Source organism: Lepidothrix coronata, unplaced genomic scaffold (genome assembly GCF_001604755.1).
Source record: "Lepidothrix coronata isolate B3197 unplaced genomic scaffold, Lepidothrix_coronata-1.0 Scaffold141, whole genome shotgun sequence".
NCBI lineage: Eukaryota > Metazoa > Chordata > Aves > Passeriformes > Pipridae > Lepidothrix > Lepidothrix coronata.
In genome coordinates, this window is record NW_016690321.1 from 1026827 (window position 1) to 1043271 (window position 16445).

A 16445-nucleotide genomic window follows, 5' to 3' on the forward strand; every position below is an offset into this window, starting at 1 on the left:
GCGCTCCCCGCCGCACGGGGCGGGGCCGAGGGCGGGGCCCGTCGATCTTCTGGGGGCGGGGCGATAGCCGGAAGTCCTACGGTGTCACCTCCGGGGCTTCCTTGCTGCGTCTCGTCGTTGGGCCCCGCCACAAGATGGCGGACCTGTCTCTGGATGAGCTCATACGGAAACGCGGCGTGACGGTGAAGGGGAGGTGAGCGGTCGGAGGGCGGCGCAGCGCCCCGGGCCCGGCGGCCCCCGGCCGTTCTTCGCGTCTCCTTTCCGGCGGCCCCGGTCCGGGTGCTGCGGGCCGCAGTTGCCTCGGCGCGGCCCGACCGTGCTCCCGCCCTCGAGCTCCCATTGGTCCGGCCGTTGGGCTGCGGGGCCGCGCCGCGATGCGATTGGTGGCGGCGGCCGTCGGTCAGGGCTGGGCGGGGGCGGCCCCCCCACCTCGCCCCCAGCCCGGCGCTGCCCCAGCGGGGCAGGGGCACCCACTGCCACATCCCTTCTCCTTTCCCTCGGGAGTCTCGGCACCAACCCTGCGCTGTCCCTGCCGCCTCCTGCTCCTCCCCGCCGACTAACCCAGCGCTGCTCCCCGTACTGGGTCGGCGCCCCTCGGCCCCCTCGGTATCCGGGCCGCAGGTGGTGTCCGGGCACTGCCTGGAGGTGCCCGGTCCCCCCGCCCTCCCCGGAGCGGCTCGGTGCGTTGTGGGAGAGCCGCGGGAGGGTGGAGGTGCTCAGGGAGCCGTAACCGAGCGGGGCCGACGGGCGAGACTGCCAGGGCTTCGCCTGCATCGCTGCCCGACCCTCGGAGGCTGTAGTCCCTGTAGCGTAGCTAATGGTGCTCCGACAGATTGTTTGAAATGCTTGTGTGGATGTGGAGCATGTTGCAGATCAGCTGCAGGATCAGCTTGATTCTTTGTACAGCAGCTGTCGCCGTTTACTCCAGTGCAGCAGCTGGCAGTTCTTACCTGGCATCTCCTTCGGTAGCTTTTCGTTTTCCCTTTTGCCATACTCTCTTGATGCTTCTGAAGACTTTGTCCATGGATTTTCCCCCACCTGTGTTAGCTCAGCATGCTTTTGCTTTGTTGGGGTTTTTTTGTTGTTGCTCTTTTTATTTATTACTCTTGTTTTTTTAACTCTGAATGTATATACACTTACATGTCTCGAGTAATATTTTGAAATTTATCTGCTAACATACTAGCAAAACATAGTCAAACATATTTAAATCCTAGTCTAGACAAGGCCTTGGCTTTGCACTTTCATTCGTGTTATCCTGCATATTTGGAACAGTCCTAGGCTGCTTACTATGCCCCGAGTACCTACTTTATCCTTTTTCAAATCCCTCCTTAACTCTCATTTCTTCCAGGAGTTCTTCCTGCTTTTATTTGCTGAACAATAATCCCACTGTAAGAATTTTTGTGCCTTACACTTCTCTTGTTTGTCATGTTTAGCTCACTGTATAGATTCCTGAGGTAGCAAACTTGACTTTGTGAAGGCTGGATAAACTGAGTAAACTGAAGTCCTTATATCCATGCTGTTCAGTGCTCTAGATGAAACGGTAGAAAAATCTTAACCAATGAAATGTACTAACCCACAAAATATTCAAGTGAGAACTTGGAATTCTGGATAGTGAATTAGATGTTTGAGATTCATTTTTATTTCAGGTGCTGTGGCACAAAGTACCTAAGTAGTTAATGCTGTTGTAGGGTAAGCAGTTATCTATGGAGGGGAGTTGTTTACTAGAATAAACACAAGTCTTCAGAAATGGTGTAATCCTCAGTACAGAGTTTCCTAACCAATTTCATTGGTGTCATTAACAGTTTTAACTAATGCTGGCTTAAATGCTGATACATATATTTCTTGTTTTATTTTGACCTCTTTCATGCTCAATTAGAAAGAACCACTCATCAAGCCCTTTGTGGCACTCTAAAGAAATGCTTTCAACATAGCTAAATCAGTGCTTTTTAAAATTGTGAGAGAAGTCTTGCTCTGTGGCTGTTACTTTATGGGTATTTTTAGTCTTCTGTATTATTCTGTATATATTTTAATAAATGGTCTTAATAATACTCCTGTTTCTTCTACCTGTTGTGCTTTGGCTGTATGAGAGAGCAGCTATAGGATTCTTAGCTAGGTAACAAAATGGGACCCCAGTCCCACCTCTCCAGATGTTGGGACACAAGAATGAAAGAGACAGAGGCAGAGGTTCAGTCTTTCCTCTCCTTGTTTTAGGCAGAGGTTCAATCTTTCCTCTCCTTGTTTTATTTTATGAATCTCCCCACCGAATACACGACTGTAAATGTATATATATATATATATATATATATATAATGTTAAGATTGTGGGGTTGGATCAGGAAGTACTGATATAAAGCTGTATGAAGAGTTGAAATAACATCATCATTTGATTTTGTGATGTTAACCTTTTGAGTATGACAACAAATTCTAGATACCTACTTTTAGACTTTATAGTACTGGACGACACATTTCAGAAAGCAGATGAACACTGTAGCCCTCTAGCTTATTTTGAGTTTTAAAAAGTCAACAAGAATAATATTTTTTTAGTAGCTTAACTTTAAAATTTCTCTTAGTACTTTGTCATCCTTTTTTAAAAAAAAAAAATCCAATGGAGAAGAAGGAAACCTTAAAAATACTTACAAGAGGAAGTGGATTAAAAAATCAGATAAGCTATTTTGGTTTTTAGGGCAGATTTTGAAAAAACTGTATCAGACCTGTAACAAGAAGCTAGTTTTACCTTTCACTCCATATTGTGCTGCTTCTTAGGAATACTTGTGTACAAGTGCAAATGTGGTCCTTTCTGTGGGCTGTTATCTTTCTGTGCTCAGTATTGTGATAATGATGTGTTTAAAAAGTAAAGGCCATTGAGTGCAGTAGTTCTGTTAGTAGATTAAAGAAGAGGCAGTCATGTTAAAAAGTAATTTGACTCGTAACTATTCTTGCTGGAAGCTAATCAACCTTGAAACTGGTGGCTTTGAACTGAGATTGTTGCTGGTGCTTGTCCATCCTAAAATCCAAGTTGCTATACTCCCCCAAATCTGAACTTGCAACCCAGAATTCTTGAAATCGTGTAGTTCCATGTTTCCTTTGTAGTGGGCTATATTATTGTATTACAAAAGATGCTTTAGCAGACCTGTTCAGTCCTAGGGCTAGAAAGTCTGTTTCTGTTCCTCTTTGTCTTTAACGGTTTCTCCAAAGTACCTGAGTTGTTGAATTTTGGTTAAATGTAGTATGTACTTAGCACAGCTGAAGTCAGACCCTATTGTTTGTAAATGTGATCTTAAGGATGGATTTTGGAAATCAGTTCCTTAGCTGTTTATGTAGAAAGTAAAATCCAGCATAAAACAGCTTAGGAACTCTGCTTTTGTATTTAGACATCCAATCTGAGTGGATTTCTGTGCGGTAATAATAAGCTTTTATTTGCAGCAACACAAATACTTTTATTGACACTGTATCACATAATGTCTGAAACTCTCTTTTCTTTTTTTTTTTTTCCCCTCCCCAGACTTAACACAAGGCCAGTGTTTGGAGGTGTAAGATCTCGCATTGGGATCCAGCAAAATCTTCTAAATAGATCATCGTCAGCTGTCAGCTTCCAGCGGACATTTGATGCCCGACAGAAGATTGGACTCACTGATGCCCGACACAAACTGGGGGTTAAAGATGCCCGTGAAAAACTGGTTCAAAAGGACGCTCGGTTCAAAATCAAAGGGAAGGTGCAGGATGCTCGAGAGATGTTGAATTCCCGTAAGCAGCAAAGTGTTGCTGCCGAAAAGGTGACCAAAGTGGTGGATGCCAGAGAGAAGATCAGCTTAAAAAGGAGCGTTCCAGCTGCTATGAGCCCAGCTGTGGGGACAGTAAATCTAGCCATGAAAATCACCAAAACAATCCAAGTAGGTGAAGCAAGTCACCTCTGAGCCCCTCAGTTATTCTACAGCAGTGCAGTAGACATGATAATACATTAATATGTTCATATGTTTACAGTAGAAGCGATGATGATACAGTTTGTTCCAGCCTGTGGGGCAGGAGTCTGATATTTTTCTGTGTCCTTGCAGCTGCTTGGGGCTTTTCATAGAATCACGCCTTTCATTTACACTTCCATTTTAATTTTGGGCCCAAAAAGACTAAAGCAGTGCTCCTGTCAGCTTTAAAGCAGATGCCTTGAATGGTTAAGTAGACTCTTTCCCACCTAAATGCAAAGAAAATGATGTGGGTTTTTTTGTCATTCTTATACCTTTCATCTTTGCAATTCTGATGTGGTGGAATGTCCTGTCTAGGTAACTGGTTTATCCTAGTGGTGAGATAACACTTTAGAATATACAGCTGTGTTTGTATCTAAGAAGATCTAAAATTCAATGAGCTCTTCTACAATTTTCTCTTTTTATGGTTTTCAGGAAAGCCCTGATTTCCAGGGATTTGCCTGATTACATGATGCATTCCTGCTGAGGCTCAAGATTTATTTCATTTCTGTTACACTCGGTCAGCCTGACCTGCTGATTTCCTTGGCCAGTTTTCTAATTGCACTTTGCTGTGTGTGCAGCAACTTGATTCTTAGCCAGCTTCCTGGAGAAACAATTGGTGTTGAACTCTGTTAGGTACTGTGGGCAGACTCAGAAGTTTCTAGATTGTCAGGGTTGTTGTTTGAGGAGTGGTTTTGCTCCTCACCTCTACAAGCATGGAACTGAAGTTCCTAGCCTCTCTCTTTCATTTTTGTCCTCCCCAAAATCAGCAGCGTGCTTACACATAGTCAGAAAACTTCATCAGTTTGAAAGCCTTGATGAGTCTGCTTTCTTTTCAGCTGTGGGTTTTGCTCAGGAGTATCAAACATGTTTCTTCTGTAAATTAGCCTTGGAAGTTTCCCACTGCTCTGCGTGAGAAAGGGCTCTTGTGGCTGTAAGAAGGGCTAATCGCAGAGCAATAGAGCAGTCTGTTCAGTAGCCATTAATTAGTATGGTAATTAGTACTCTTGCTGTCCTAAGCCAAATCACCACCATCAATCCTTAGGAGTTGAACATTTTCTATAAAGTTCCTAGGAGTTAAAGTAGTTTCCAGAGACTTGGTGCAGTGGCTGCTGCTTCTGACCATTGGGTTGTTTTTTTTTTGTGACTTGGTTTGACCAATGGTATTTTCTGTTTGTTAGACAACACAGTGCAAGGAAAAATACTATAGAGTATAATGGTGATTCAGACTGTGGGCAGAACCTCGCACATGAGCAATTATCTAATAATTTTTAAAAATACTTACACTAAAATTCCAAATTGCCCATCACCCTCTTATCTTCCCAATATTGAGCAGTCAGACTAGAGTATCTTGGTCCAAGGTGTAGCACACAGCTCTAGATGTCCTGTCCTGGGGTCTTGTTTCTCATAAAGCAAGGAGAAGTCTTTGAAACCCAAAGAATTTCTGTAGGTCTGCTGCTGTTTCTGTAGGGTGAGTATCCTTGTTTCTGAATTGTTTAGCAAATTGAAACATGAGGGTGTTATGGTGTAAGTTACAGTCTAGAGAAAATGCAAATCTGAAGATTTTAGTGCCTGCGTGGAGTATTTTTGTAAGAAAATCCATTTTTTTTCTGTAATGGTGTTTTTGAGGGCACTGTTACATGATTTCAGTTATTGAACAGCTATATTCCCTGACTGCTCTGTTGTGGCGTCCCTGTTTCACATTGTAATGGGTTCAGAAGGAGCAGCTACACTATCCTGTGTATGATTTTATTCCACTACAGCTTATTCCAGCTGTAGTGTTATGGGGCAGTATATGCTTCTCCTTTAAAATGGAACTGAATTATGTTGTGTCCCAGCTTGTTGAGTTTGATAGAGATATTCATGTTTGGTTGCCTGTAGCATGAAAGAAGAGATGCTTACTTTCTGATTTAGCCCATTCATGGTATTGTATTGGCAGAAATGTAGCCTGGCAGGACTATCCCTTCCCAATTATCTTGGACTAAAACCTCAGTAATTTGAATCAGTTTCTTTGTGTGGCCTTAGGTTTTAATTTCTTCAATTTAAGTGAGTCTCTCTCATACTGAACATATTACAGGAAGCATAGATGTTATCTAAGAGCATATTGTTGTAATATACTTTTAAGCAAGAGAGTATCAACTAACAGCTCTGATCTTCTGAAATGGGGACCTGATGGACTGTAATATTTAATGTTTTGATTATTTTTCTCTAACTGTAGCAGAAGGCACCAGTTCCTGGACACTCTCATCCAGCAGGAATGAGGATCAATGTGGTGAACAACCATACACACAAACAGGTGTGTACCTGCTCTGTGCTCTGTTTGTTACCTTTGGCAGGGAAGGAAATCTGTCCATAAACATTGGCAGGTGCAAAGAAAACTTGAAGTAGGAAAGAAAGGTGTTTGGAAATTCTCCATCAGCTTGGTTTCCTATTCTTGTGTGATTAATATACTTGCATGGTAATTGAGGTTTTTGTTTAATATAACTGATCTTGATTCCTTGTGTGTTGTGTGAATGAGAAGTAGATATGCCTGTACGTGCTGATGTGTTTTGTTCTCTAGAGACCGTGACCTTTAGCTCTGTCTTTCTGTGAATTTCTCAGTGACACCACATCAGATCAGGTTGTTGGTTGTATTGATTCACCATGCTGCCAGCACTTCAGAGAGTCGATATGATTGTACATGGTCAAATGTGCTTCAGTGAGGTGGGAGAAGTTATAACCTTCCTGTGAAAAAATCCCAGCTCTGGGTACCTGCTGGAAACTTGATAGTGAATGATGTTAACTAGTATTCTGATGTACTTTCAAAGTTGCCTTATCCCTTATCAAGCAGATTTTGAGAAAGACCCTAGAATTTGTGCCATCTCTTCTGGTACTTTGTCACAGCCCCCAGCCATTCAACCACCTTACTACCTTGGGTGTTTTCAGAGAGGAATTACATGTTTCTGTTACTTGTGTTATTTTGTGTGTATACACATAAGTATTACATGAAGTATTGGAAAACTTGACATTCACAATATCGTGTCCCTTTTTTGACTGGATTTTTTTTTGGCCTTGATTATGGTAACTTTAGCTATTTATGTATGTTACCTTTATGCTGGCCTGCTACCCTCACCTATCCCAGATGCTGTCACTTAAGGAAGTGTCTTCATTATTCTGACCTTATCCCTGTACACCTAGAATCCATTTTATTTGTCTCAAACTCAAGTCCATTATCCTGATGGCTAGTGTTTTTCCCAGCTCTTTTATTTTCTGCACAATTCTCCTCCGTTCTCTCATCCCTTTTGGTTTTTTTCCTTCATAGCATTTCTGTGACTGGATAACTTCCCTGTTTGTAAATCAGAATCTTGCTGACTATGACAACCCACTGATTTTGAAAGCTCTTGTTGCTAATCCCACTGTTTTTCTCTACCTTTCTGCTGAGTTAATGGAAAGCTGCTTGGAATTGTGACTTCTTATGTTCTGAGCAGTGCCATTTGTGTCTAGACTTTTTCTTAACATTATTGAGAGTCTATGAAAAAAATACTTGTGTAGGAGTTCACCTCAGTATTTTAAGGCAGGGCTATGAGCATTAAGTTAAATTGGGAAATTAATTATTCAGTAAACCTTCTAGTGCAGTGTTTTGTAGTGCCAGATGGATATGTGCAGTGCTGAGGAAAGCCGCCTATTCCAAAGGAATGTTCAATTTAAGTGTATTTAGCAGGCATCTGCTTAATTAAAAAAAACAAAACCCAATTTAAAAATCACATGCACAGGCTTCAACTTTAAAGGTAGCAGGGTGCTAAAAATTAAGACAGTGAGGCTTTATTCCAGTAATGTGGTTTCAACAGTCCTAATGAGGTCTAGCGATTAGAAGAATCTGTATGTGATTTCAGTACTCTTAGGGAAACAGCTTTACTGTGGAATTTCGGGAGAAGACTGATAGATTTTACACTGATGTTTTGAAATGGACTTGTGTACCTTCTGTGTCCACAAGCTGCAATGACAGGAGTAAAGTCCAGTGCAGTCATGTTCATTACCTGAACATGGTTGAAGACAAGGGAAAACTACTTATTTTAGAAATGTCTAGATTAAATCTATCTGCTTGTAAACTATAACCTTGCTTCTCTGCAGGGTCTGTATGACATGGAAGATGATGATGAGAGTGTCTCTCCCCTTCCTAGCAAACAGATGAAAATCACCACCACAAACAGTTTCCTGAACAATTCGGTAAGGAATTATCCTAGCAGTCCCCACCATGCCATGCTCACATTACATGGACACGCAGGCTTGGCTTTACAGGGCTTATGTTCTTTAAAAGTATGTAGGTGATGCTTTCTTCTCAAATATTTGCTCTTCACCCCACCCTTCCTTTGTGCCAGTGCTTCTGCTGTTATTTTTGGAACAGAGTTCTTTTAGGGTAGCTGATTTTATGGGCTCTTTGCAGCTAGAATGTGTGCTTTCTGCCTTGTTGGCAGGTTGCTACATCTTGGCTCTTCACATCCTTCTTGTTGAGGAAGTGTATTTAACTTATCTCGTTATTGTTTGAGCAAACCAGCAAGGGAAGCTTTCTGCTACTTCTGGAGACTGGGCATCAAAGCAGGAAATCTCTTGCCAGATGAAATCCTAGTTGGCATCTTGTTGGGGAGGACTCTTGCTCTGGAGAAGGTGGAATTTCAGTACGGACAAATGTGAGGTCCTGCTTTTGGCAGGGGATAACCCTCTGCAACTTAAGCTGAGAACTGACTGGCTAGAAAGCAGCTTTGTAGGAAAGAACCTGGGGGTCCTACTGTGTGATCTACTAAGAATGAGTTAGTAGTGCATCCTTCCAGCAACAAAGGCCAACTGTAGATGTAGTAAGATCATAGCCAGGAAGTCAAGGAAGGTAATGGTTCCTGTTTGGCATTTTGAGAATGCACCTGGGGGCACTGCGATACAAGGACACCGACTGGAACCATTACAACAGGGTGGTCAGAGAGCTGCAGCATATTATGTGTGAGGAGAGGGTGAGAGAGCAGTGTCTCAAGGCTGAGAAGGCTGTAGTGAAATCTGTCCACTCTCACTGTTTGCTGTGTGGTCATGGAAAAGGCAAAAGGCTCAGGTAATTTTCAGGAGTGACCCTGTAGAAAATGAACCAATGAATGTGCTGCAGCAAAAAAATTCTAGTTGGCAAAATTCTCACGGTATTGGTCAGCAGCTGGCGCAGCCATTCTTGGATATTCAGCAGTTAACAGATAAGGGCCTGAGCCAATCTGATGTGTCTTTGAAGTTAGCCCTGTTTTGGACATGGAGATTAGACATAGGTTTGCCCTAAGTTATTCTGTGGTCCTGAAGAAGCAAATTCATGTGGTTTTACCATCATACAGGCAGTGTAGTGCAATGATTATCCCCTGGGTTTATTTCCTGGGTATTCAGAATAAAGCTTCTGGCCATTTGTGGTTTTTAAATAATCTTACAAGTTATTTTGGGTTTTTTTCCAGGAGTAAATTTGTTCTCTCTTGTGTTCACAGCAGCTACCAAGCAGAGTTTTTAGTCTAGCTTTAAACTCAGGTAGTTCCAACTGCAGAGGTTATGCTCCATGCCGTTGTGTGCCCTAGCTTGGTGTTTCTGAAGAATTATTGCTGTTTGTACCAGGGCCGCTCAATCTTATTGTTAATGAGCAATCTTTGTGAACACTTTGTAAAGTACTTGAAAATCTTTGGGTGAAAGGAGCTTTTCAAATTCAGATCACATTGTTAAAGTTCATTTAAGAAGAATATGAAAACAAAAAGGGCTTATGAGGGAAGTACTCTTTTGGGATAAACATATCTTTTTATGTTTATGGCCAGAAGCGTTAGCTGATTTTTTTTTTCTTCAGAGCTGAAACTCTCCAGCACTGTAGTGCTTTTGACACTGGGAAGGACATGCAGTTCTTAGTGCATGCTAGTAATACTCTGCTGGTGGTGCTTGAAAAAGAGTGATGACTTTTGTAGGCTGCAGCTCTCAGAGGTACTTTATTTTTTTCTTCCTGTAGACTGGTGTGAGCGGCAATAAATTCTCTCTGTCCAAGACTGTTCCCCTGACTAAAGTGGTCCAAAATGATACATACACAGCTCCACCTGCACCTCCCTCTCCTATGCGGACGAAGGCCTTGACAAACATGTCTCGGACTTTAGTGACAAAGGAAGAGCCTCCAAAAGAGCCGGCACCTGTTGAGGTGAGCTCCGGGAAGGGGAAGATGCTCTTTACAGGAGTCTCTAAAACATCTGAAACTTGCTATTAATTGGTCATGTGAGCAGCTCATTTCTACCTGCCTTTCACCATTATTTCTGGGACACCATCAGGGTTATTCTGATAACTGCAATCCATGTCCCAAGAATTTGAAACTAGTCTAAACATGCTTTTCCTCAGAGTTTGAGAGACTGAGAGTTCTCAATGCATCTTGATTCTCTCAGCCTTTCTCTCTGACATAAGAGCACGTGGCCCTGGAGGAATCCATATTACAGGGAGGTGGCAGTTATTGTTTTGAAACTCCTTGGTGGCTTTCATGTCCCTAGGAGTAGTGTTTTAACACTCTTTCATATGTTGTCTTCTGTCCACTTCAGTTAGCAAGGAGAAAAAAGGATTCTTCTAAATACAGCTTCTTGCTGTACACATGAGACTTCTCAGGCAATTTGTAGACAACCTGCCTGGAATTGGTTTGCCAAATTGGCCTGATGTTGGGTACAGGTAACCCACCAAGTATTCCCAGGCATGTTGAGTTCAGCAACCTCTTGAAGGGCTAGAGCTGTGTTTTGGGGTTTGCTGGCTGGTGTAGAGTGCAACAGAGAAACGCTATTAGAAGTGTGGGCATGACGAAACTACTGCGTATGTATGCAGATTAAATTACTGTTATACTTGTCAATAGGAGCAAAAAGTTACTTCAAAGGGAAATTAGCATGGAAAAGGAGCTGCTTTTTGCCATCAGATGAGCTGGGCTTTCGTAAGCATGGATACTTCCCATTACGAGCTGTAACTCTCTCCTGTGTGTGTGTGTGTGTAGAGACATTGCCTGACATCCCCTTACCTATTTCTTAATGCTTTCTCTGCTGTGCTGTCTTGTGTGCTGTATTTCTGACCTTTTTTATGTGAAGCATTTGTTTGTGTTGGCAGCTGGCGTTCAGTCCTTTGGAAGGCACAAAGATGACCGTAAATAATCTGCATCCTCGAGTCACAGAGGAAGACATTGTTGTGAGTGTTGCTTACTGCCGGACTGTGGATGAATGACGCTTCCTTTCCTTATCCTACCTTTTTTGATAAATCAGTTGATCTATGGTGAATGCAATGAAGAGGGGTATGATGTGGTTTAATTTCCTTGCAAAAAACTTTGAGGGTTCCTGATTGTATTATGTTTTGTTCACGTTTTTTAAAAAAGTGCGTGCTTAAGAAGATAGGAGAAAATCACATTTCTAGGGTGTACTGAGATACCTGACATCACTTAAAAGAAGAGTTCATGCCAAATGATGTTCAGGGTGTTCTCCCTGAACTTGTGCCCCCATCCAGATTATCTAGGGGCTTCCATTCTCATGAGGCTGAGAATAAATCTGGTCTTCCTATGTGGAAAACGTTACAGAGTACTGGCCTTGAACTTTTCTGCCTGTGTAAGCTCTATTACTAGTGCCAAGTAATCATACCATAAGAAGCACAATAAGACAAGTGTCCAGATTCTGTCAGGTCATTCTAAGTAGGATGGGTGGTGCAATTAAGAAACTAAGCCATTCTCACTTGGTGCCTTTGATGTGACCATGGTCACCACGACTAACTCTCTGCCCTCAGGAGTTATTCTGCGTGTGTGGCGCTCTGAAGCGAGCCCGGCTGGTGCACCCTGGAGTGGCTGAGGTAGTATTTGTGAAGAAAGAAGATGCTATCGCAGCATATAAGAAGTACAACAACAGGTGCTTAGACGGTAAGTTTGATGCCAGAGTTGCAGTTAGGGTAAATAAATCAATAATTACTTTTCCACCTCAGTGAAAAGTTTAAAAGCATCTCAGATGCTCCTGTGCTACTAAGACAGAAGGAACGCTAGAAAATCAGTTCAAGAGCTAGATAATGTAATACATTCCTGTGTAACTAGCTGAATATATGCACAGTTTATTTAGGTGAAATAAAAAAAAACACCCACATTTTCGTAGAAAAAGAATGCTCAGAGCTGGAGGCAGGGTCCTGGCGAGTCTGCTGATCTAACTTCCAGATGAAATTTATTTTGTTTCTAATCTGGTATCAAGAGCTAGATAGTCCTTAGCAAGGCTTTACTTGCTTTCAGAAAAGCTGTTTGCAAAGTATAAGTAAAACTAATTGCAATAGTCTCAGGGTGTCATCAGAGACATTTTTGAGTTGTAAAACAGTATCAGCTTCTGCATAAACATCTAACAATGTGATTTTTAACCTGGATCTACCTGCAATGTTGTGTTAGACGGAAATTAGCTGTTAATTTTTAACTGGAAATGCTTTTTCATTGTCTAGATGAGTGACATGAGTGTCAGATGAGAAGCAGACAGCTAAGAACAGGAAATCCTCTTGTGTCTCTGCTAAGGGCTTTGTACTTCTGTGTAATTTCTTAATTAGTGTGATCCTTCATATTGTACTGAGCGTTTTGGTTGTTTTTCTGTTGCTCTGATTTTGCAACAAAAGATTTATCAGCGGTTGTTTCTCATGTTTCCTCTGTATGTGGAACTCTATTGCCTGCACTGTTGTGTGGTATTTCAAGGATCTGGCCTTACCCCAATTCTGATAGAATGACTTTTTTATTTAGGTCAACCAATGAAATGCAATCTTCATATGAATGGGAATGTTATCACCTCAGACCAGTCTATATTGCTGTAAGTGTCCTTCGGGTGGGGAAAAAGAACCAAACACTTCTGCAAATTCTGTTTTGAGAATTGTTGTCCCATGAATATTTTCCTTCTCTTCCTTTCTGTGGCACAGTATCTTGAGCTGAGTGCAATATAGGTTGACCACATACTGCTCTCAGCCCTGAGGTTCAAAAATAGTCTGAGATGATGCTTTCTTGTGAGGAAAGCGTATTTAAAACCTTTATCTCCAGTATTGGTAAGGGTCAACACTGATAACAGTAAATGCAGACATAGTGTTAAATTTTATTCCATAATGAAAGGTTAAATACTGCTTGTTTTTTATCCTCCAGCCGATTGAGCGATACCCCTTCAGTGAAGAAGGAAGGGGAACCACGCCGGTCAAGTGCAAGCACCTCCTCAAATCCCCCAGCTGAAGTGGACCCTGACACTATTTTGAAGGCACTCTTCAAATCCTCAGGGGTCTCTGCCTCTGTGCAGCCCACAGAATTTAAAATTAAACTCTGAGAAGCGGGAGCAAGCAGTGGACTGGAAAACTCATATAAGTTGGGGGGTGGGGAAAGTGCAGGAGTGCAGATGTTATTTGCATTTGCCTGCCTTGAAATTTTTTGTTTTCTATGATCGCTACTTTACTGTATGATAGTGTTTCCTCTTGTGTGTGTACTTTCTGTTTTCATAGTTGGAGTTTTCTTCCATATTTTTTTTTCCCAAAAGAATAACCTCCCCCTTCTGCCAGTAATGTATTACCAAGCATATACCATGTAACTCCATCCTTTACTCCAAAGCCCCCAGTGGCCATTAAAAGTGCACATAGACTTTGAGGGAAGGAGTGGTGATCTCCTCCTCTTTTCTTCTGACTGACTTCTAACTAAAAGGTGCATCCCCTTGATTGTCCACAGGCAAGAACACCACGTTGTTTCTGAAGTTGCTGCGCTGGGTACAAAGTCAGGTTGGGCTCCCTACAGGAAGCACCATCTTGCATCTTTGACTCGTATGCATTCGGTGGCATACCACTTCATTCTGGCTGTTGGACATGTTCCTGCTCAGCAGCTGAGACGTTGAGGAGTGTGAAAAACTGAGCTTCCTGTTGTGTATGCCAGCCAACAGAGGCCTCAGGCAGAAAGGACATATGCACAAGTGCACCAGCCATTGTGCTGTGGGAAGGGAGGTTTCAACTCTGGTAATGCTGTGGGGTTGTTCTGGCGTTTTTACAATGAATATATTTGCTCTGTAAGGTCAGGCTATGTTACTCTCCTCCTTCTGGACTGAAAAATTAAGAACCAGTTGTGTTCAGAGCTAGAAGAAATGCAGATATTTCTCTCCCATTAGACTATATTCCATCCTCCTGCTGATGCAGGGACATTAATTTTGTTCTTACCTTCTAACTCACCCAGTCTCCTATAAAAAGGGAGGACATGGGACCCTTTACCCCTGAAGCAGTCTTATTTTGTGTCTGAGAACTCACTTCTTTGAGAGATGCCACTTGGGCAGTGTTTGGCTGCTGTGTGGGCATGCTGTTGACATACCTGGATTTGAAGGATGATTGCTGCAGTTACGGCTTCAGAGAGAGGTTTTGGAGCAGAGAGCAGTTAGCACTCTAAGGAACACAGGAGAGGAGTCTCAAGTCCTGTGCAGAACCATGAGGATGTGCTATGGGCCCCTAAGTGTCTGTGACAGGCCACCAGGTGGCACTTCCAGTGCTTCTCATTCTTTGTACGGCATTGTCGCCTTGGGTGTTGAAAGTACCAATAGCTCCATTCATTTGTGTTTGTTCAGATTGTATTATAAGAGAGGAAAGCTGAGAGAGAGCAATTTCCAGAATCCGGTTGGGATTTGAACTTGATCCTGCTAGCTAGGAGACTAACCTGTTCATTCTGTTCAGCTCTGCTGAGTACCTCTCGTAGGTCCAGGTTCCTTTTCTTGGTCAACCCTACGTTTCTTTTGCTTTCTTGTTCTGTATGAACTCTTTGCTCTATCTGGCTCGTGCAAACCATTCCTGTGTCTCACCCTTTTAGCCATGGAAATAACTGAGGACTTGGCAGGACTTGTTTTTATGGAATACTCTCTTTGTTTAGAAAGCAAACAACACCATTACTGGTAGGGTGCTTCCTGTGAACAGCAGATGTTTGTAGGGGAGGAGACCTAAGACAGCTATTGTTTTCCTTTTTTAGATTGCCCACCAAATACGTGTTTTAATAAAAAAAAAGGGGGGGGAGGGGGAGGAAACATTAGGGGTTGGGGAAGATAATGTATTACCTGTTTCTGAATAAAGATTTGTTATAAAGAGGGTGAATTCTAAGCCTTTTTAGATGCTGTGAAGCAACTAAAGATAAGTGGAGTTGTTCCAACAGTGAGCTAAGGATGTTTTTCAGATGAACAGAAATTTCAAAACTGATAATACGATGAAGAGCAAGAGGAGCATATGGGTGAGAGAACTGATACTCATCCACCTTTTAATCTGGATCATAGAAATTAGCAGTTGACTCTTACTACTAAGTGGGGGCCGTTTGTGTCCATCTAATTCCAATTCTCTTGTCACAATAAAAAAGAGCATTTGTTATTGACAGCATAGTAATTTAAAAAGTAATTTTATAAAATAACAGCTGTGAAACAGGGTACCTGTTCTACATAAGGTAGGGTGCTTTCATTATCAACCAGACAGAAAGCTGTGGAAATGTGAAGACATGTATTGTGAGTGCATCTCGTGTCCCTTCTGAGAGAATGGGGAGATTCAAGCATTTTTTAAAATTAAGAGATTCATATCCATTTAAAAAGCCAAACAGCAAGATGCACTTTAACTTCCTGTTAAATTGTGCATTGTGTTTAGGTTATCTGTGAGAGTTTATGATGACATTAAGATACTTCCTTGGAAGAACCAGTGCTCCGTTCTCTAGCTCTGTGATATATGACAGTATATTTTTATTTTTTTATAAATTGGTGATGTCAGGGATTCTCTAAACACCACTCCATGATTTGTCTTACAGCAATGTCTTGGTATACATTGCTCTTCTGTTCTTGGTCAGTTCTTTAAAGTTAATCGTAGTCTTCTAATACAGCACAGTATGGCTTCTTTGGTTGGGCACAGAAAGAAGAGTAATCAGTTTCTCCTTTTCAGGTAGTTCATCTTGGAGCTCTCCAATTTCTCCTGGTTGTCCTGCAATTGTCATGCTAATCTTATTTGCTTACATAGCACTGACCTCACATCCTCCACATTTGTGCTCATGCAGCATGGTTATATTTTTGGTTGTTTTTTTTTTTGTTTTGGTTTGGTTTTCATTGTTTTTTCTTCCCCTGGGCTGATAGAGATTATAAACTTGCATATGAAATACCGATTGCCTGCACTAAATTAATGTGCATTAATTTAGTAATTAAATTAAACAACTGGCCAGGACAGGTGGTAGGTAATTTGTAATGGTGTTTCTTTTTTTCCTTTTTCAAAAATGTGATGACTTCTGAAGTGATACCACAATGTGCAAGTTTGGTATCTTTTCATGGCTTCTGCATGTACCATTCCTTCTGATAATGTTCATTAACTTGGATATTTGGTTGGGTCAACTCTCCACATCATTTCATGTTTTGTCACTGCGTGCATTAGTCTTGCTTCAGTATCTTATTTTTGGAGTAGTCCTCTCTTCCATTCAGTCATAAATACAAGTTCCTCTGTAAACAGTGATTTTTTTTAAAAT

The 16445-nt window shown here is 41.9% G+C and overlaps 1 protein-coding gene across 2 annotated transcripts; it reads left to right on the forward strand.

Moving 5' to 3' along the window:
• Positions 1-21: 21 nt before the first annotated feature.
• Positions 22-15325, forward strand: POLDIP3 (DNA polymerase delta interacting protein 3). 2 transcript variants are annotated; one of them, XM_017827672.1, is made up of 9 exons: positions 22-193; positions 3502-3889; positions 6177-6251; positions 8066-8161; positions 9945-10127; positions 11063-11140; positions 11726-11855; positions 12702-12768; positions 13092-15325. In XM_017827672.1, the coding sequence occupies exons 1-9, from the start codon at positions 135-137 to the stop codon at positions 13264-13266; spliced, it is 1251 nt and encodes a 416-aa protein (XP_017683161.1). In that variant the 5' UTR covers positions 22-134; the 3' UTR covers positions 13267-15325. The 2 variants fall into 2 exon arrangements, with proteins under 2 accessions (XP_017683161.1, XP_017683160.1); XM_017827671.1 differs by having other exon boundaries at positions 23-193; positions 6174-6251.
• The last annotated feature ends 1120 nt before the right edge of the window (positions 15326-16445 follow it).

Excerpts from the sequence above, each read along its gene's own strand:
- POLDIP3 (XM_017827671.1), top strand. The coding sequence starts at position 135 with ATGGCGGACCTGTCTCTGGATGAGCTCATACGGAAACGCGGCGTGACG. Across the intron at positions 3,890-6,173 it reads AAATCACCAAAACAATCCAA|CAGAAGGCACCAGTTCCTGG; the intron begins GTAGGTGAAGCA and ends CTCTAACTGTAG. Across the intron at positions 6,252-8,065 it reads ACAACCATACACACAAACAG|GGTCTGTATGACATGGAAGA; the intron begins GTGTGTACCTGC and ends GCTTCTCTGCAG.